Raw genomic sequence first — 20884 nt, forward strand, 5'->3', positions numbered from 1 at the left:
GGAAGCGTCCCTATTCTAGCAAGTACACCACTCGCATAAAAGGCAATGATGCACACCAGACACTATTACAATAACCACAGAAAGAAGAATGTTAACAAGATGTGTTTTAAGGCTCAGGGATGCAAAACTGAAGCCAAATGGTACATAATTAAACCTGTTAATTAGCTCAGAACCACACAGCCATAATATTCTTTTGAATACCAATAACATAAACTGAGCAAACATTTTCATTTGAGTTTCATGTTTGCTTCAAAGCAGTAGTTAAACCTCATAACAACACTGAGCAGTATTTATTAAATCTCCACCTAAAATACTTATTACCATGAGTTGTCAAGGAGATTGGAAATGTAGCACAGGCAGGCATATTAACCCTGCTAAATTTTTGTGTGTTGTAATTTATTTTCAATTGGTAAATGCACTCACTACTTTGAAAGTAAGAGATGTGGGCCTTTTTTCTTCTAAAACATGAAGAATGATTCTTATTGCTTCACATCTGTATCTGTGCAAAAAGACTTATTATTTTTTAAATGTACAAACTTAGAACTTCTGTAGAATACCATTAATGAAAAATGTGTAATGCTGATTGATGGAAGACAGGAATTTAAGCCATAACTGTCTCAATGAGGTACGGAGAACTTCAGAATGGAATTTGGCCCTCTGAATAAGGTGATGGTCACTTGAAGAAGCAAAACACTGTCAGATTAACTGACGATGTTTGGACCTAGATTCTTCAAAGAGAAGTCTCAAACTCTATTGTGAGTTATTGTGATACCTTGAGTTTTTGCTCCCCGTGTTTTCTTCTTACAGTTACCGTATCCTGGAAAACTACTTAAGTAGTAGCTCACTTGGAACCTCTTACAAAGCCACTCATCAGCTATGCTCTACAGTCGTGGTTTTCCTTTATAAAAGGTTAAAAAAAATTGAAATGCGTGTTTTCAGTATTAAGCAAAATAGAAAGCAGAATTCTGCCCTGAACCAGCACCCCCTCAGACAGACCCAGCTGCCTTTCTGAAGGAGCAGGGAATATGATTTGAGGGAGCTGAATTCAGATCTTCCCCTGCCCAAGCTCTATCTAGGCTAATATGAAGGGTATGTGCCCCCAGCAGATGTTCTTTAGGAACTAAGTCCTAACTATTCCTTTAGACAGTGAAGGAAAAAGTTGCTTTCTACTTCAGGAGAAGATCTGTAAGTTGTGAATGTGAAACAGATAATCATGACCCCCGAAAAAAAAAGGTAATAATGACCCCTTTAAGTTCTGAGAAGGGTGATTAAAGCCTAAAGAGACGCATCACTTATAGCATACCATGACAGAATTTCCATGTCATACAGTTAAGCAATCCCTTGCTCAGTGCATGGTTTGTCACGTCTTTTTAATTCCCAAACATTTTAACCTTTCTATGTATATTAACTATAAGCATTAGAAAGAGTTCTCAATCTCACTCCATACAGCTAAAATTAAAATGTTTTAGTCCTTAACTTTTACATACTTTAAGGGATGCCCTTAGAGTTTCCTACAAGGACAGTTTTTTTCCTTTTCATATTTTGACAGAGAAATACAGATAAATACATGGTTTAATACAGATGCTTTGAACATATTAACATCACTGACAGCTACAGAACCAGTTCTGTCCAACAGTATAAAAGAGGGAAGCAGATTTCAAATCCAGGTGATCAAGATGCTGTTTACAATGGCTATATGAATATTTTGCAGGAAAAACAGACTAATAGAATCTACCATCTAAATTCATGGCATATTTTCTATGGAAAACTTATTTATATGTAAAATAAGATGGAAACCATTGTATCAGAAATCTGCTGATATTTGCAAAAGTTACAGATATATAATACAGTGACACAAACCTCAGAGACACTTTGTATGTACTCCCGTTGCCTTCTCCTAAATACAGTCTTTTGATTGCTGCTGCAAATTTTTGCCTTTTGTCATGTTTTTCACAGGAAAAAAAAAAAGTGAAAATGCAGTGAAAACAGAAACAATATCCAAAGTAATAAAAAAAGAAAAAAATAGCAAAGAAGAAGAAAATATTTTTCAAGTGAACGTGCTTATTGCTAGAATAAGTTAATAAAGGTAGCAAGATGTAGAACTCACAGGAAATTCTACATCTCTGGAAGAAGAAAATGGGACAGTTATCTGCAACAATACAAACTGAACCTAGGTGGCCAATTTACAATGAAAGAATATTTGAACTTCTAGAAATTATTTCCAGAGAAAATGACTGATCTAATGGTATTTCATAAAGTAACAATGATATAGCCGGATTTCTCCTTCTTGGAAAACATCACGGAGTGAACTTTATAAACTTGCTTCCTCATTATGCTTTGAGTTATATTTCAAATAGAGATCACAACTGCAATATGAACTCAGCAGACAAATTAAAAACACTATTTCTGAGCTTGCTGCTACCATCAAAAAAGTCAATTATTACACATCACACAGTCGAAATGGTAAAATACAGGGCAACTTGCTTGGACATTGTTAAACAAATATGGGCTGAAAAGTTGTATTTTTGAAAAAAAAAAGTAATATGCCTAAGCTTTTCAAATACTTCTTCATGCTAATGTGCTTGATCCAAAGCTTGTCAATTCAGTAATGCTGATTTTATGACAGGACTACAATATAAAGATGGATTTTGGAGCAGAATTTCTTATTTATTACTGAACCTAACATTGCAAGCTTCTCCTGTGTGAACATTTTTACACATATACGTAATCCTAGTGAAACAACTTTTGTACATCATTAAGTTCCTCAGAACCTCCTAGACATTTCCAGAGTCCGTAATGAGAACAATGCTATCCGCACTTCTGCAGGGTTTTGATTTTAGACTATTTTATAAGTATTTGATAAACAGCACAGTATATGCTTACACAGTCCTTTTCCTAGTCATTTGAAAGGGTAAAATGCCAGGCCCAGTTCTCCATTTCCTCATTTTTTGTAAAATACTGCTGAATCACTATGCCCTGATTTACACTGCTGCTGCAGACTGGAGGGTTTACCACAGTCAGGAAAAAAATTATCAAATCCATTCTACAGTGATTAGTGCCACAACACACATAGACGGGAAACAGCAAAATAGGAACTGACTAAAATGTATAATCCTTTCAAAGCGATCGCAGTTATTCTCACACTGAAGCTGAACAAAACTACTGCATATAATCATTATAAATTCAATGCAGTACCTAATATAACAGTTCATTTTATCACTCTCAGAAATACAGGTGGTGGTTTTTTGGCTTTTACAAATGTGAAAAGTGAGCCTCCTTTTTATTTACTATAAATTGTTGCTCCATTTTTATAATTTTAACTTTCTCTTAATCTAATATCAACAGAAACAAAATGCCCAAGAATTTCTCTATTGAACAAAACCTTTCCTCCTTTTCATTCCACCACCACCTCAGGAGAACTTCAGGAGCCCAGCAAGGAGACAGAAGCCAGTGAAGATCCCTCAAGGCTGCAAGAGGCAGAGCAGAACAGGGTCTTGCCCCCACACACACCACACCACTCCTACAATAGGAACACCTGGAGCAAGCAAAGACCCTAGATTCCAACCACCAAATTTTCCCATTGCTTCAACAACACAACCATGAGGATCTGTGTGGCTCAAATCAACAAATTTGGTTGGTTCAGTTGATGAGAATAGTTTAGGAACACACTTAAGAAGAGTTAGACTTGAAGGCGAGGCACTGCTCCAGCCAGCCACTAGGACTTCTCCACTTAACAGTCCACAAAAACACCGAAAAGAAGCTGAGCTGGCCCTGCATGGATCCAGAACAGGCCCACTTGAGCTCCTTATCGCAGCTGTAATGTGCCAGCAAGGACCAACTTTATTTTTTTTCACCTCACTCTTGCAATTATCACTCCACACAGCCCGTGAAATCTGCAGCAGCTGCGATCTAATAGACTTGTAAGAAATGGACAAGTTCTGAGCAACAGGACAAAGCATCTAGGCTGACAGTGGTTAAACTCAGGATGTATTTAAAAGAAGCACAACCGCTAACACCCTTTTTGCCAGAAAACTATGCTTTCTCCTTATAAATATCATTAAAACCCACAGCTCTCTGATGGTACTGAAAGATAAGAAATGACATGCCAAAATCAATGAAAATTCTAATAAAGTTTAGATACAGCACCTAGAAAGCACTAATCATGGTGTCCACTGCAAACTGTAATTTTTAGTCAGTCTCACAGTTCCCCAAAACAGAGAAATACCATTACCTCCAAAAATAGAAATCAATCACAGAAATGTTAGAACCCAGTATCTGAAAAACTTCCATATCCTGCATTTTTCACACCAAAATCCTCACCAGGTCGCTGTAATAACGTAGCTTGAGCAAGAGCTTTGTTCACAACATAGGTTTAGCACTCAGATTACCGGGTGATAGAAGATTTTCACCCACCTTGAAATTTCACTGCCTTACACGAACATAATCACAGCCATGTACAATTAAATGCATTTATTCAGCATTTTCCTGTAACTCAGGGTGATTTTCTGAACTCAGAGGATGCAAAATACAGAACTCACACCTCTGGATGCAAAGTCATGCTCAGCCTTAACCATGGCAACTCTCCCCTTCAAATCAGGATTAAAATCTGTTCATCCACATAAACCAGGTTATGGGAGTCAAATGCTGATGAAATGACAAAGGATGTAATCTTACTTTCACTGAAGCCCATAATAAATGCTGAACTTCTTACTTCTGACCGCTGACCACTGACTTCAGCAAGAGCAAAAAACAGCATCACATTTCTACAAATTATTATTATTCTCTGCAAAGCACCTTACACATTTCCCATCAGACCCCTCCAGAAGGATGATGGTCTCTCAGCTTCCTAATAATATTGCCTCATAGAAAAGCACCTCTGACTGCCAGCACTAATTTAACTTCTCTGACCACCTGAGGAATGCCGTTTGACTTGAGAAAATAATCAAGCCCTACGGAAGAACCAGAGACACACCAACACTAATAACTCTATGATACCCCCGTAACTAACGAAATTAAGTCAATGCCATGTTTTAAGAAGATCTTGTACAAGCATCTATTCCTCTCTGTACAATATATATCTAAGACTTGTAGAATAATGTTTGCTTCTGTGTATACAAGCACTTAGATTTTTACCAGGAAATTGCTATTAAAAATTACAAATAGTTTCAATCAAATGCAAAACTATATTCTAAAAATGATGCTGAAATACATTTTGATGCTCTGGGTTAAAAAAAAAAAGAAAAAAAGATAAAATTTACATAGTTAAAGCCACTTGTGTTTTTAATGGAGTATAAATTTGTGTGAAACTGCTTTGGAACTGAGGAGAAATTAATGTTGCTAGCTTCTGAACAGAGAAAAAACATAAGCAGTAGTTTTGTAGTTAACAATCTTTTCATACCTTTTTTCTTGAAGTCTTTTAGTTACATGCAGATTGACCGTATTTAATTCATAAACATACATTAAAGGAAAAGGTAAAGTTCATCTTCACATGCTCAGGGGCACTTCAGTCTTAAACATGATTTGCAACCTAAAAATTGACTAATTAGGCCTTCCTCTCTAGCGAGCTGACAGACAGCACACCTGGCAGCTGCTTGCAGGAACACGTTTTGCGCAGAAAGCATTAGCACTCAACTCCTAAGACAAGGGCAAAATGCAGATAAACTTGCCTTGCCCACTTCACAGGAACCACCTCACTGGTTATAGCTGCTACTTATCAGTCTGATGGTGAAAGCATGCTTCTGGGAAGACACACATGTGGGACCTGCAACTGGGCTTTTTAATTCAATGATTGCTTTCAAATTAACAGAGCACAGAAGGATTCCTATGTGAAATGGGAAGCTCTATTCAGAGTCCCCTACCAGTGCAAGCGTGTTCAAAATTCAGCAATGAAACTGTACTGCAATGCAACAAATGTTCAGTTCTACATGTGACATTTTATACCACCTCTGGATCTGCGACTGGAAGTCAGCAGACAACAAGATTTCAGTTTAAAAAGTGCTGTTGAAAAAATGTCTTGAATTCATAGTACAAGAGAGACCATCTGCTGTGGTCAGGTATCAACACAAGCCATTAGCGCATCTCCCTTGGAAAAACATTAGGAAATACTTTAGTTACTCTTCAGCTAATTAACACATCCTACTGATTGTGTTCGCCACAGTGAGATTCTGCAGTATTATTGTACAAATTCAGTTGCTATTCTTCTTTATTGGTGAGAGATCATGACGCCATGTTGATAAAACATCCTTCTGCACTGAGGTACTCTCTGCCCTGAGCCCCTCGTAGATTTAATAATCTATATAATAGTAAAGGCAGAGAGTAACACTATGGCAAAATACACATGCTCTTAATTTTCTCTTTCTTTGCTAATAGAGGTTGTAAAGATAAAGCACTTGGCCTTTCTTGAGCAGGTGCCTCACAAAACATTACACAAATAATGATAATTTCATACATTTTATAGAAATTAATTACTAAACAACAAATCAACCTTTTCCTCCAAATAAGAACTACGGAGAGCAAATAAAAAGTAATTCACAAGTACTGTAGCGCCCTCTGCAGTTGATGTGTAAGCTCTGCAAATACATCTGCAAAATTACGACCTTCGGCGCACTCCTTGCAAAATACCAGGAAGTCAAAACCTCTTCATGTTGAATCTCAGCAGAATTAACATTTTCATGATATTACCTTACTTTTTGGCATCACAGGGACGTTGTGCAGGAACTTTTAAATTCTTCTTCTAAATGCCTTGCCTATGAAAGGATGTGGAAAGCTGTTTTGTTGTTGCTGCTGTTCAAAGTCGGATTCCTCAGTGGTACTTCTGGCATTCACTCTCTTGGAACTGGAAAACAATTTGCAATGCCTCATCAGAATTATTTTTTTCTGGTTACTTCTAAGAAGTATCCAAAATAAGCTGTATTTATAAAAAATTATGTTAATTCATCCATTGATCACAGATTAAGAATATTTTACAGTTCAAACAGCTGCGCTATTTTGTTTTATAACGTTAACAGGGCATTTTGTAGAGATGTGTACAGCTCCAATTTCTTCACTCGGGTACCCTGGCATGGTATTATTTGTCATGTCAAATTTTTAGAAAACATTTGACACTTACTCTTGGGCCGGCCAGCTTTAGACGTTTGTTTAAATGTGCTTGCCTAAAGGCTTACGAAAAAAACAACTACTTGTTTTATAGCCTCCTTGTTGAATACTAGGTACATGTTTAGTCAACTAGTAAGAGTTCTTTACTGACTTGGTCATAAGCAATTAAGAAGATGATGTGAGGTTGAGCATAAGCAACAAAGGACATGATTTACATGAGAAACTTTTTGACATACAGTGAAGGTTTTAAACTTTAACATAACTTCAACCAGTTGTTGTAGTTGGTAGTGCTGTAGCACAACACCTGATGGAGCTGCAAAAGCATGCCCCGCTGCGCTACCACATTTCTGTCAAGCAAATCTTGAGTAACTAAAAAGTCAGCAGGTTCTTCCCTTGTAACACTGAAACTCGTCCTTAGCATTTTAACATTTGATTACTGGTGGGAGGCGGGAACGCCCCGAACGCTGCCCCCCTCGGAGCCCACCTGTAATGGCGGACTCCAAGCGCCCGCGGGGCGCGGCGGCAAATGGCGGCGGGTGTCCGGCCCTTCCTCAGCACTGCCGCCGGGTCCACCCCTTCCGGGCCCCGCGCCTCTAGCAACGGCGGACGCCTCTTTCGGTCTCTTTCTGAGGAGTCGGGGCCTCGGATGTCAGCAGCGGGAGCAGGTTCCCGGGAACAGCAGGAGGTAGGGTTGGGGGCTGATCAGCCCCAAGAGCTGGGAAGGAGGGTCTCCCAGCAGCAGGTACGCTACTGAGACCCTACTGACGAGAAAGTGTCGGTCAGGCACCGTATAAATTACTGACCCTGACTCAATATCATCCATAGGGGATGGAACAAGCCTCTTATGAGCACCAGGTAGCAGAAGTAAGCTTCAGCCAGAGATATGCAGAGGGACAGGACTCTCACCAGGCGCAGGAGGCAAGTCAAAGCATGAATCAGTCCAAAGCGCTGGGATTTGACCCTTACCAAACACAGGAACCAAGAAGTGCCTATCAGACATACGGAGTAGGACAGGAGCATTACCAAGCCTATGAAGATGGGCATGGCCCCTATCAGCCACACGAACCCGGTTATGGGCTCTATCAGCCAGGATACAGCCCATATGATGATCAAATGCCAGATCCCGAAGCCCGAATGCTGGCAATTCAGAATGCAAAAGCCTACTTGCTGACGAGCAGCACAACATCTGGCCTGAACTTGTAAGTCTGCAAAAGAGACAAGAGTGAAAGGGGTAGCAAGTATTAGTGGAGATGGAAGTAGTGGTGAAAGGGTAAAGGGTTATGTTATCAGGGATAGCAGAGTATAGAAAAGCAGAACATGTTATAAATGCAGTATTTAATCACTATGCTATAATTGTGTGTCCAGCCCCTTTCAATCAAAATTCCAAAGGGAATTTATGGTGTTCAAAGAGACTTCGATTAGATTAAGGCCAGGTTTGAATTCTGCCTTAGCTCCTCGGTCAGATGTGGGATAAACAAAAAATGGAAGATGAGGCTACTCTTAAGTATATTACAAAGAGGCTAGTTTTAAGTCTAATTTCCTAAAATGCTGCATGATCCCTTTTCATCTAACTGTTCCAATTTCTCTGAAGCCCAGGTGATTAGCTTGTACTTTTGATATTAAAAACAATATTCTAAGACTTCTGTAATAGTAGATCAATAATAATACTTATATTTATATGACAGATATGATCATCTTGCTAATACCCTAACAAAGATCCTGGATGAACAGCCCACAAATGTGGTAGACATAATTGAGAATATCAGCAAGGATGTGAAGTGGGCTCAATTTCAGAAAAAAATGGATACTCTTCGAGATGAACCTGCAATGCTTCCAACATTTGAATCTGCAGAAAGGCGTAAAACTTTGTTCCTCAAGGCATATGAAGAAGGAGATGAAGAACTAGAAGAAAAGATAGTGAGTTATTATCAGAGAACAATAGATATCAAATATACTGGAGAGATGGGTGGCAGGAAGGCAAAAGAGAAAAGGTGGAAGTTGTGGTCTCCCCCATAATATTGCCTCTCATGATTGCATGAAATGATTAACAGCCACAGTAGCATGTACCCTCTTCACAGTTAAGTTGGTCCCGTGTCAAGTTGTGAAGAAAACACAGCTGGTTACTTAGTTTGGAATTTAGTTGCTGCAGTAAATCTAGTATCCTGAGCTTTTAAAAGCATAGATGTTCTGGAGATGATAAATAGAAAGGAAAGTTTACAGTAGCTCTCATACGCTCGTTCAACCTGGAATATTCCACCCAAATTCTTTTCTTTATCTAAACCTGATATTTCTTTACCTAAAGTAACCATAATTCTGGATACTTCTTTCAGAATATTGTGCACAGCTGCTACTGTAAAATAGAGAATTTTGTGTTCCTTCCAGCTCCAGCTGCAGTTTCAGTCCTTCCTTCTCCAACTAGAAAAAAAAATATGGTTACAAGAAGAAACAACTATTAGAATCAAAAAGCCATTTCATTAAACAGGGAAATTTTCAGTATTTAATTGGTTATATATGGAAGTATTTGTACTCAAAGAAAAATTAAGAGAATTCCTATAAAAACTAAGGGGAAAAAAAAGATAATAAGACACTGATTTTCATATGAAATGACAAGGATATATTCAAATGAATTGCTATCATAGAATACAAATCCTAACAATAGAAAATACATTATTGCATCTTTTCCATAGCCTATTATTAATTTTACAGTAACAGTATACAGTATGTAATGGTAAAAAGTGGACAAAAGTGGGGTGTTTCAGAAAGGAATTTTTCGTACTTGTATCTACCTTGCTTTGACATAATAAACCTGGGAGATCCAGGGATATTCCATGTGAAACCAGCACTACTTCTTCCAAATTCCCTACCCTGTTGTGCACAACTTAGAATGTTTTAATCACCTACACCCATGAAATGAGAGACTGGCCATAAAGCAAATGGAAACACTTAATAAAATTCTCATTATCAGCATAGTTCTGCCCCTCTTTAATCCAGCTGGGGTGTTACTACTGACTTCACTAAGAGTAGGGGACAATATTTCATACTAACTCTAACAGATTCCATCTTAAATCATGAAGGGAGCTTTATGCCAAAGTATCCAAAAGAACAACATTCATTCCAGAGAAATATTGTTGCCCTGGTGTCTAAATGTATAAAATATGTTTCTGCTTTCCCCACATGCATCTTACACAAACACAAGGCAACACAGCAGCATTGTTTGCTGGCATCAAGGCCTCTTATACAGAAAACCTGCGCTAGCACTGAAGTTCTTTGTAGATCCCTTGTGAGAATTCTTTCTGTACTTTGCAATAATTAAAAGTGAATTTGAAAATTGAGATCTTGTATTCTAAAAGCTGCGCTTCATCTGTGTTCTCTTCTTTATCCTTACAATGTCATTTTTAATTTTTCTAAATGATAGTGGAAGATGTAAATGAATGTCAGCAGAGCTTTTTGAGAGAGTGCACTATATGAAAGCGAAGTATGACTTTCAGTAGATAAATTGTTCAATCTTTCAAATAGATAATTTTATTATTACTCAGCTCTATCTCATGATTTTCTTTACTAGGGAGAGACTCCTCTACCTAATGTGATGGAAACAGCCTTTTATTTTGAACAGGCTGGAATTGGCTTGAGCAAAGATGAATACTATCACATATTTCTTGCCCTTAAAAAACTCATTAGTGCTCAGCCAATCCAGACATGTCGCTTCTGGGGCAAAATTTTGGGCCTGGAGATGAACTATATTATAGCTGAAGTACAATTCCAGGAGGGAGCAGAGGAGGAGGAAACAGAAGAGGAAGAAGTTACTGATGAAGGAGAGAAAAGGATGGGTGAAGATGAAGATGAGGAGAAAGAAAAAGAAGAAGAACCACCAAAGTCTACCTATAAGCCCCCACCAGTCATTCCAAAAGAAGAAAATGGAACTGGGGCTAATAAATACGTCTACTTTGTTTGCAATGAGCCTGGCAAACCCTGGGTGAAGTTGCCTCCAGTGACACCAGCACAGATTGTCTGTGCCAGGAAAATCAAGAAGTTCTTCACTGGTAGGCTGGATGCTCCTATTGTGAGCTTCCCTCCTTTCCCTGGAACTGAGGCCAACTACCTGCGTGCACAGATAGCTCGGATCTCAGCAGGAACCCACGTCTGTCCCATTGGATTTTACCGGTTTGCGGAGGAAGAAGGAGATGAAGATGAGGAAGGGGGAGGAGGAAGAGATACATACGAAGAAAACCCTGATTTTCAGCCTCTTTCTGTGGCTGAAATGGTGGAGTCTCTCTCCACGTGGGTACACTATGTGCCGAGTATTTTAGAGCAGGTATGTTCTCACATAGGTCACATTGACCTCAGGTACCATTCTCGCTGTAATACTAGTAGTGCTTCAGAATGTAAATGAAGCTCCTCACCGACTCGTTTGAACTATTCACCAGAAATAGTACTGGACTGAAAAGATTTTCTACAGAAAATGTATTAGATACATTATATAATATATAAATGTGTTGCACATATTTAAATATTAGAAGGTTCCTAAATATACATATGTTTCATGATTTTTTCAGTCTTCAGGTTCAAACTTATCTTTAGATAACCATGTAGGGTTAGGCCTTGATAGATAATTATTTCTGGCAGTCTTCTATATTGGGTTACCTCTCTTGAAATCCTCACTTGACAAAAATGTTTTTAATTCTGTTTTCTTGGATAGGATGCTAAATATCAGATAGCTTATGATTGTATGCTAAACGAAACTTATTTGGTGTTTTCTTCTGGTTTACCTTCTGTTGCTTGCTTTCTGCTGTGAAACATGCAAACAAAAAAGCTTAAAAACCTAAAACCAAAACATTGTAAATAAAATTGTAGCATAAAATATTTGTTATATCAGGTTAGTGCTGGAAAGAGGTTTTACTAATGCAGTCGTCTTTCCTGGATACCCACTTAAGAATGGTAGTGTAAAATAACAGCAAGCGCTAGGAAATAAAGTTTAATTTTATTACCAGCAAAGCAATAGTTCTAAAAATAAAATCTATTATCATTAGAATTTTAAGAACATTTTGTAATGTTCCTCTGACTGGTAGCTAAAAAATAAGGCAGACTTTAAAAGGAATTCTGTAAGAGTCTGTAAGTCTTTAAAAGTCTGTAAGTGTTCATCTCTTTGCTTGCAATAACTGGTAATCTAGCAAGGATACAAACCCAACAGGCAGGGATTGAACTAAATTCCTATCTTCTGGAGCTTCTGTTCACTGTGAACATAAAGATAATTTGGCATAAAAACACATGGGATGCTGTGGTCTTTCTTGTGCCTTCTGTGTTCTGTAATTGTTGAACTGAAATACAGAGTACAAGCTAAGACTTTGCAAACGCATTTCAAAAGCTTGTTTAGACTTGGGCCCAGGTGCACAGGGACAGGATGTTCTGTCTGTCTTCTGTGCATATTCACAGCCTGTGCCTGACAAGGAAGAGACAGATAATGCCAGCATGTTTGTGACCAATAAAGGCCAGCAACAAGTTACTATCTCTTCGCAAGATGAATATTGAAATAAATGTTTGCTTAATGATACAATCCCAGTCGATAAGTATAGGATTTTTGTCTTTTTGATGAAGTCCAGCGTCTATCATCAGCATGGATTGATTGTACTTAAAAGAACTGAAAACTACAAAATAGCTGAAAGCTGATCAGAGAGCTATGAGGTCATTCTGCAATAATAAGCAGGGATAAGGAATGAATGAGGGGTAAAGAGAGCACTCTGCCAAGAGGATACATGCAGCTCTCTGTCAATAACATACCAGTTATGGAATACATATTTTTTTTCTTTTCCCCAACTTGCGCTTGTGTGTGCACGTGCCTGAACCAATTGTTTTAACTGGCTTGCATTCTTTCATTGATTGTTGCATGTATTTATTATTCTCCCTTACTGATTATAGGGTCGTTGTGTTTGGATTAACCCTTTACAAAAATCAGAGGAAGAAGAAGGTGAAGAGGAGGAAGAGAAAGATGAGGAGCCAGATGAACTACAGCAAGAAATAGGACCTCCCCTTCTCACTCCGCTCTCTGAAGATGAAGGTACTCCTCATAGAATACAGTTTTTGTTAGAGCCACTGGGAATGTTGGCGTTTAGGTAGAAAATATTTGAAGTTATAGGCCTCTGATGCTTCACAGAACAATGTAGTTTGCCATTGTAGGGTAACCACATTCTTTTACAAAATTAATCAAATGTGAAATGGTTAACAGAATTGACCTTAAAACTGAAATGATTGGGTTTACTAGTTAACAATCCTGCTGAGAATAAAGGGAAAAAATACTCAGATATGTCAAGCTACTGGAAGTTCCAGACAGCTCACACCTGAAATACATTCAGCTATTTTTCCATCACCTTTATAGACAGAAGAAAAGCGTGCATACAAAAATAAATATATGTTCACACATGCATAGATATACAAATAAGAATTTATATCCTCTAGCATATTACTGCAGCAAATCATAGAGATATGGAAACCTAAATATTAGATTGTAGCCATAGCAAATTATTTTTCAACTCCCCATTCTTTGATCAGGATGAAATACGTATGTAATTTATCCCTCAGTGATAAACAATCCTTGACAAAAGAAACAGCAGTGAGTACTACTGCATTTCAAGAACATGATCCTTTCTGTATGTGACTGTTGGCATCCATGTGATACCTACCCCTGCATCCAAACCACCTGTCTGAACACAATGTCTACATTTATTGCTTGTGACTTAGTTCTTCTAACATGCATCTTAATATAACCATTGCCTGAGTTCTGTGAAAGCCTTGTAGCTCAGTCTTAAACATTTTGTAGTGGCTTGTAAGTCAATTTATTCATATAGTGTGTGTTTGGCTGCCTGCAGGAATTCAAAACATCCCTGCTTGGACAGCTCAGCCTTCTACAAACCTGATCCCTCAATATGCTGTTGCAATCCTTCAGTCTAACCGATGGCCTGGAGCATATGCCTTTGCATCTGGCATGTGAGTAGCCAGTTGACATGGTTACAACACAGACTATACGCTGAACACATACATGCCCGATGAAGTCAAATTTGGTTTATTATTAATTTATTGACTGAATTATAACTATTCCTGAGACTGATAGAGAAAGCCACTTAAGTGTGCACAGCATCAGTATGTGTTCAAGACTGAAAATGAAGCATCTTTGGAAATGATAAAATGCATAAAACTGATGCATGTAAATGTCCAGTTAGTGTTTGGCCACAGTCCTGGATTTAAAACCTGTATTCTTTAGTCTGTGGTGCTTTCTACAAATTAGCTTAATTCTTTTGTTCTAATTTTCAGTTGTTTCTATTAGACACAGTACAGTCACTACCACTAGAAGCTTTAAGTGAGCACTGGAGTTGGTTTCAGAAATGGCTCTATGTTACTAATGTGAAGTTGGAGTCATATTGTAATATCGCACAGTGACAGAGCGTAGCATTCATCATTTTAGCACTTGGGGATTTTTAAGTGGAAGGTATACAATCATAGAATGGTTTGGGTTAGAAGGGACCTAAAGATCATCCAGTTCCAACCCCACTGCCATAGGCATGGACACGTCCCACTAGACCAGGTTGCCCAGGTAGACCAGCCTGACCTTGAACAGTTCCAGAAATGGGGCATCTACAGCTTCTGTGGACACCCTGTTCTGGTGCCTCACCACCCTCAAAGAATTTCTTCCTCATATCTAATCTGTATCTACCCTCTTTCCAGTTTAAAAGCATTACCCCTTATCCTATTGCTACATGCCCTTATAAAAAGTCTCTTCTCATCTTTGTTTTAAGACCCCTTTAAGTACTGAAAAGCTTCAATGAGGTTTCCTTGGAGCCTTCTCTTCCCCAGGCTGAACATCCCCAGCTCTCTCAGCCTGTCTTCACAGGAGAGGTGCTCCAGCCCTCTGATCATCTTCATGGCCCTCCTCTGGACCTACACTAACAGCTCCACATCCTTCTTGTGCTGGGGGCCCCAGAGCTGGATGCAGTGAATCCAACAGTTAGAAAGAGCTGTGTTCGTTTAAACATGTGTTATAGGGAGCTTGCGCTCTATTTGCACAGCAGAGTAAGGAACCCTGAGAGTATCTGCACCGGTATTTTGTTGCAGGGAGATTGTGTGAACTTTTCACCGTTTTTTTTTTTTTCTCAGGAAATTTAATAATATCTACTTTGGCTGGGGTCACAAATACAGTCCAGAAAACCATACACCTGCACTGCCTGGGCCAGTGCAAAAAGAATACCCCGATGGGGCAGAGATCACCGAGGCCACGGACCCGGCGGTGGAAGAGGAGCTGGCTTTTAAGGCTGCAAAGGAGAAAGCCTTAGCCGCAGCTGAGAAGAAGAACCGGAGGGTGATGAAGAGGAAGACATGATTAAAATATAGGAAATAAGAATACTTAAAAAGATTAAATATTTATAGGGTTTTAATAAATAGATCGTAAATGAGTTGATCTTAAATGTAAGCGGAAGATGCTTATTTTGGGGGTTTCTGTAGGCTCCTTGGAGGTGCCTCTCCCAAAAAGATGAATAGTATTTTAATAAATAGATCGTAAACAAGTTCATCTTAAATGTGAGTTGAAGATGCTTTATTTTGGGGGTTTCTGTAGGCTCCTTGGAGCTGCCTCTCTCCCTGCAGTGCCACGAAGCCCCCTTGGCTTCCACGGGAAAGCAGCACCGTGAGCCTTTTCCAGGCGAAAAGGGAGACCGCCTGCCTCTGATTCCTCAAGTAACGTAGCTATGAGCTGAACAGCTTCGAGATACTTCTCTAACCGGCGCTTCAAAGCCGATATAAACCGTATTAACACGACAAAAAGGGGGCTAACACCGGCCCCACCCGCGCGGACAACCATTTTGCGCCCGCTCCCTCACGGCTCTCTGAGTCTCCGCCCCCACAGGCGCCATTCTCCCCCCGTCAGCGAGTGGTGCGCTCCGCCGCGGCGCGGGCCAATAGGAAGCGGCCTCGGGCCGAGTTCAAACTCCGGCGGCGGTTGGGGCCGGGCTGCGTGACGGGGGGCGAGGGGGAGCGCCCGGCACCGGAGGGGCACCTGAGGGGCGCCTGAGGGCCGCGGGGATGGCGGAGGAAGGGGCCGTCACCGTCTGCGTGCGGCTGCGGCCGCTCATCGCCAGGTGAGGGCGAGGCTCTGTGAGGGGAAGGGGGGCGGTGGACCCGCGGCATGGGGGTGCGGATCGGAGCTAATGAGGATAACGGGGTGTTTTGTCTTGTAGGGAAAGCGCTCTGGAGGATAAAGCGTCGCTTTACTGGAGGAGTGAGAATAATACGATTTCGGAAGTGAATGGCACCAAAGTGTTCAGTTACGGTAAGTATGTGGAAATAAGCAGCTTGGAGCTTACACGGGCCTTCATTACTGTACAACTTAAACGCATACTAACACTGGTTACCATAGCTTTTGCAACATCGTAGTTCTCTTTTGTTGTTTTTTGTTGTTGTTGTTGTTGTTTTCCCCAGTCTCATAATTCTTCAGATATTCCATTGAGGCATACAGTGTTTTTGTTGTAGTGCAGACCAGGAACTCACCTTTTGAAGTCAACTTCCTGCTATAAGTTACTTTTCCTGTGCTGGTCTGCACTGCAAAGTGTTTTTGGAGCACAGGAGCTGGGTTCCGTTTATATGGAAGTAAGGTGGAAGATGCCCTCTGTAGCGTACTCACATTTCAGTTACAAGTGGCTATGGTTAGCCCAGAGCATTGGGATAACATGAATGTGAGATCCTGTAGCTCTTTCACTTTAAGCATTTTCCTACTGATCCAATGTACTCATCTCCAAAAACGATTTTTCCAAAGTGTACGGAAGAATGTGTCCCAAGCTACAGCTTTAACAAGTAGCCTGTCTTGTCAAGCTTACAGTCCTGATACGTAAATTAGCCTTAACCATTTTTAGGATGAAATGGGATGACTGATTAACTGCGTCTGTCATTCTTAGTTTCTTTGATTCTCTGTTGTCTTTGCATCATAACTCTTTTGGTTTTGAGTTTAATCTTTTGTTCCTTAAGTCTGGCACAGTAGTGACGCAATTGTGTTTTATGTTTAAATTATCCTATAAAGACTCTGTCTATGATACAATAATTGAAGTCAGCATTGCTGAATAAGATGACAGCTTGTTTTTGCTTTGCAGTGCAACGTCCTTACGTGCTTTATTTCTTATTTATTTTTTTTAAGATCGTGTCTTTCACTCAAATGACAACACGCAGCAATTATACGAAGGTGTAGCTGTTCCAATTATACAGTCAGCTGTGCGAGGTTACAATGGTAGGTTTTACAATTGTGTTTTAATCCTATTTTTAATGTAATTTAGAAATAATCAGTAAAACTTAATCATCTTCCTAGGCACAATCTTTGCATATGGACAGACTGCCTCAGGGAAGACGTACACAATGATGGGAAATGAAGATTCTGTGGGCATTATCCCTAACGCAATTCAACACGTCTTCAAAATTATTTGTGAGGTGAGTAGCTCCATGAAATTGAAGTGACTGAAAGGACTAGCAATATTTTTGAATGTTACAGGAAAAATAATTGTAGCATTAAGGAGTTTATGAAGAAAATAAACAGTTTATATTGGACGATATGTTGCACTCACTTTGCTAAGCTTGCAGAGATGCGATTGGTTTTAAAAAATAAAAAAATGTGAAGTACTTGGAATCAAAGCAGTAACAAAACAGTTGTTTTTAAACTTGTAAATATATTACACTTGAATTACAAGCTTAGGTAAAGTGATGTGAAGCTTTGTTCTTTATTCTTCTATTTTCAAACTTAGCTTCAAAATATTAACTATATTAAAGACTTTTTTTTAAAGTGGGAAGAATATTGAACTGAATTTACTTACTTCAGGCTTTCAAAAGATTCATAAGCCAGATTGGTCAATGCTAATAGTTCCAGAGTTGTCTGGGAATCTAGGTGTAACATGGTCCAGAACCATACTAGAAAGGATTCCCTGGGTCTGCACCCAGGACTTAGGACACTAAGCATAGGACACTGAAGCCCTCTGTGCTGGGGAATGGAATAGCAGATTGATGTGAGCATATCAGGAGCACTATGTAAGGAACTGACTTCAGGTTACAAAACTGCTCCTTATGGTTTTGTGGTAATTTGAGTCCACTAGAGACGGCTGTCATTAACCCTGGAGTTTGAATGTACAACCCTGTTGGTTCTGCTGAGAAAGAGAAGTGGCCGTGATATGTCTGGTTCTTGTCCAGCTGTCATCTGTATGGACATGCATGAGATCCAGCTGGATTGGTATCACATAGCATATCATCAGATAACCAAATATGTATCGTGTCCTCATTGTTAAGCTGGGGAGGCTTCAGTGCAACTCATTGCACCACCCCCGGGGCCCAAATCCTGTTACGTGATAGGAAGTAAGGAGAAAGTACAAATTGAAACATTATTTGCAGAGTATTTGCTTCTGCCTTGAGGATTTCGGGTTATCAATATTGGTTATGTGAAATGATCACTGCTCCTTTGAGGTGCAGAATACCTTAGGGTAGGGTGTACAAAAGTAACTAAAGCCATGTAATTAAAAAAAAAGTAACTAAATTTTCCGTGGTGCTGTAGTCTAGTGTGTGGCCTTTCCTAGCAAAGTAGATCCAAGTAAGAAGAGAGAGAAGTCAAGCTGCACCGAGAAAAGAGAAGAGAATTAAATATGGAAAGGGGAGTTGAGTTGACCTATTGTCACACTTCTGTAGACCAATTAATTTGCTTTTATGACTTAATAAACGTGATACACCGTTAATGCAGCAGGAAGGAGATGGGATAGAAGGAAATGCATCTATATTTGTAGACGCTTACAAGCAAAAGGGATGCGGGAAGGAAGTCTGTGGAATGATATCCAAGCATATAGCTTTGAGTTCAGAATACTTTAATTAAAAGGTGTTCATTGTTTAGTCTGATCTAATTTTCTTAATATTATTTTTATTTCCTCCTGTGATCATTAGATTCCAGATAGAGAATTCTTGTTAAGAGTTTCCTACATGGAAATCTACAATGAGACCATTACAGATTTGCTTTGTGATATCAGGAAAAAGAAGCCTCTAGGAATTCGTGAGGATGTTAATGTAAGTGGATATTATGTTAATGTAAGAAGACGTAACAATTTTATCTGCTTGAGGGGGAAAAAAAAAGCTTTGAGGCATCTAGTTGAAAACATTTCCATATCAAACTGTAATTGTTATATTCAAAGATAGCAGAAAGGCACTTTATGTAATAGAATAGCAACAGTGAAGCTGGGCTTGCTGTTGCTGACTTATCTTTATAAATGTTTATAAAATGTAGACTTCATCCTTGAAGTTTTCCAAGAGCGTGTATTTTATTTAACTAAAACAGTGAATACTTGGGAGTCTTCTAGCTAATGGAACTACAAACATGGTATTGATTCCCTAGCTCAATGTGTTAGAAGTCTTCAAAAGATAGAAAGATGCTATTAAACCAACTCTGTATATCATCTACAAAGCGGCTACAATTTTCTTCTACTGTAATCACAGAAAAGTTATCAGACTAATACTACCCAGTAAGATAATCTGTAGGGAAAAATAAAGTAATGCCATCCTTATTTTCTTGATATCAAGCTTTGTGACGAACTGTGTTTTTTATTTTTATTTTTTTTAATTGTTTTGATCAATGCTTTTAGAATCTGGGAAGACTTATTAGTTCTATGATTATGGCCTTATAACACTTGCAGATATATCTTTCTGGACCTTTTCTGAGGGAATCTCCCTTACCAATTTAATTTTTAGGATGGTTGCCAGATCTCTGTTTTTTGTCTTTTTAGGTTATAGTACTGTTATAGGTCTAAATTTTCCTCATCATTTTTTTTTCCAGAGGCAAATTAAAGCAAAAATACATTCAACTAATCTTGCTTCCTTTTAAAAGTACAGTAATAATTCTTGGTAATGTTAATGTATTCAAGTGAATTTTAAATTTCAGTAAGTTATTTATTACTGGTTTTTACCTTTTTTTTTTTTTTTTAAAAAAAAAGAGAAATACATACGTAGAAGACCTGATTGAAGAGGTGGTTGTTTCCCCACAACAAGTTATGGAATGGATCAGGAAAGGAGAAAGTAAGTTGTTTAACCAATGTCAGCTGATATTTTAGAAAAGTATTGAATTCTATATGTCTAGAATCATGGGTGTCTCTTTGAGATTATATTCAGAAATTGCTGTTTGCGAGTTTAAAAGCTGTCCTTGTCTTTTATCTCTAGTTTATTGGGCTGTATTTCTACATGTGTATTTCAGAAACAGAAGTATTTCTAATACTCTTTTTTGACAGAAAATCGCCATTATGGGGAAACAAAAATGAATGAACACAGCAGCCGTTCTCACACTATCTTCAGAATGGTAAAAGCCTTTTCCTATGAGAAGGTTGTTTTGTTTTATTATTTTTTTTGAGTGACAAAAGCTTATTGTGCCTGCTTCTTCTAGATAATTGAAAGCAGAGAACGAAGTGACCTTGCAAATGCAAACTGTGATGGAGCAGTGATGGTGTCCCACTTGGTAAGAAGTACTCTAAGAAGTTGTTAAGTAGGCATTTAAGCAGGGAGTTTACTGTTACAGCTTGCCTGTGAGAAAAATGTTATTTTATAACGACATTGCAAGCACGTTTTGTTGTTAATTTCTATCAGATGCTTCTTAGGCATAAATCATGCTTCTGATCGTCTGTATAGAGGGAGACTCCTGGGGCGTTATTTGGAGGATATCCTCCCAGCAGAGGGAATTTTGATATTGTTAGAGTTCCTAGACAATACATGCTGGACTGAGGAGTGTGATGTCCTCCCCAGGAGCGTA

At 38.9% G+C, this 20884-nt stretch overlaps 2 protein-coding genes and 1 long non-coding RNA gene across 18 annotated transcripts in view; 2 read left to right on the forward strand and 1 right to left on the reverse strand.

The window, feature by feature from the left end:
* LOC310899314 overlaps positions 1-7718 on the reverse strand; it is a 284820-nt gene extending 277102 nt beyond the window's left edge. For 14 of the 16 annotated variants that reach the window (XR_014584170.1, XR_014584171.1, XR_014584172.1 and 11 more), the window contains exons 1-2: positions 7311-7449; positions 6682-6835 (exon numbers count right to left, since the gene is read on the reverse strand). This is a non-coding gene — a long non-coding RNA (uncharacterized lncRNA). Of the gene's footprint in view, positions 1-6681; positions 6836-7310; positions 7450-7579 lie in introns of those variants that run through there. The other 2 variants (XR_014584180.1, XR_014584181.1) reach the window with 2 other exon arrangements.
* On the forward strand, positions 7606-15656 carry LOC310899285 (radial spoke head protein 6 homolog A-like). Its single transcript, XM_083835530.1, is given in 8 exon segments — positions 7606-7837; positions 7921-8294; positions 8781-9012; positions 10658-11407; positions 13009-13147; positions 13956-14073; positions 15238-15421; positions 15424-15656. Coding segments are annotated over 8 exon segments (2061 nt in total). The 5' UTR covers positions 7606-7621; the 3' UTR covers positions 15472-15656.
* A 359-nt stretch (positions 15657-16015) lies between these two features.
* CENPE (centromere protein E) overlaps positions 16016-20884 on the forward strand; it is a 35853-nt gene continuing 30984 nt past the window's right edge. Inside the window, exons 1-8 of the mRNA XM_083835600.1 lie at positions 16016-16214; positions 16314-16405; positions 17264-17353; positions 17432-17550; positions 19039-19158; positions 20079-20160; positions 20370-20437; positions 20522-20593. Coding sequence (XP_083691726.1) covers positions 16159-16214; positions 16314-16405; positions 17264-17353; positions 17432-17550; positions 19039-19158; positions 20079-20160; positions 20370-20437; positions 20522-20593 — 699 coding nt within the window. The 5' untranslated portion in view covers positions 16016-16158. The remainder of the gene's footprint in view (positions 16215-16313; positions 16406-17263; positions 17354-17431; positions 17551-19038; positions 19159-20078; positions 20161-20369; positions 20438-20521; positions 20594-20884) is intronic.

The sequence above is a fragment of the Anser anser genome (genome assembly GCF_964211835.1).
Source record: "Anser anser genome assembly, chromosome: 4".
NCBI lineage: Eukaryota > Metazoa > Chordata > Aves > Anseriformes > Anatidae > Anser > Anser anser.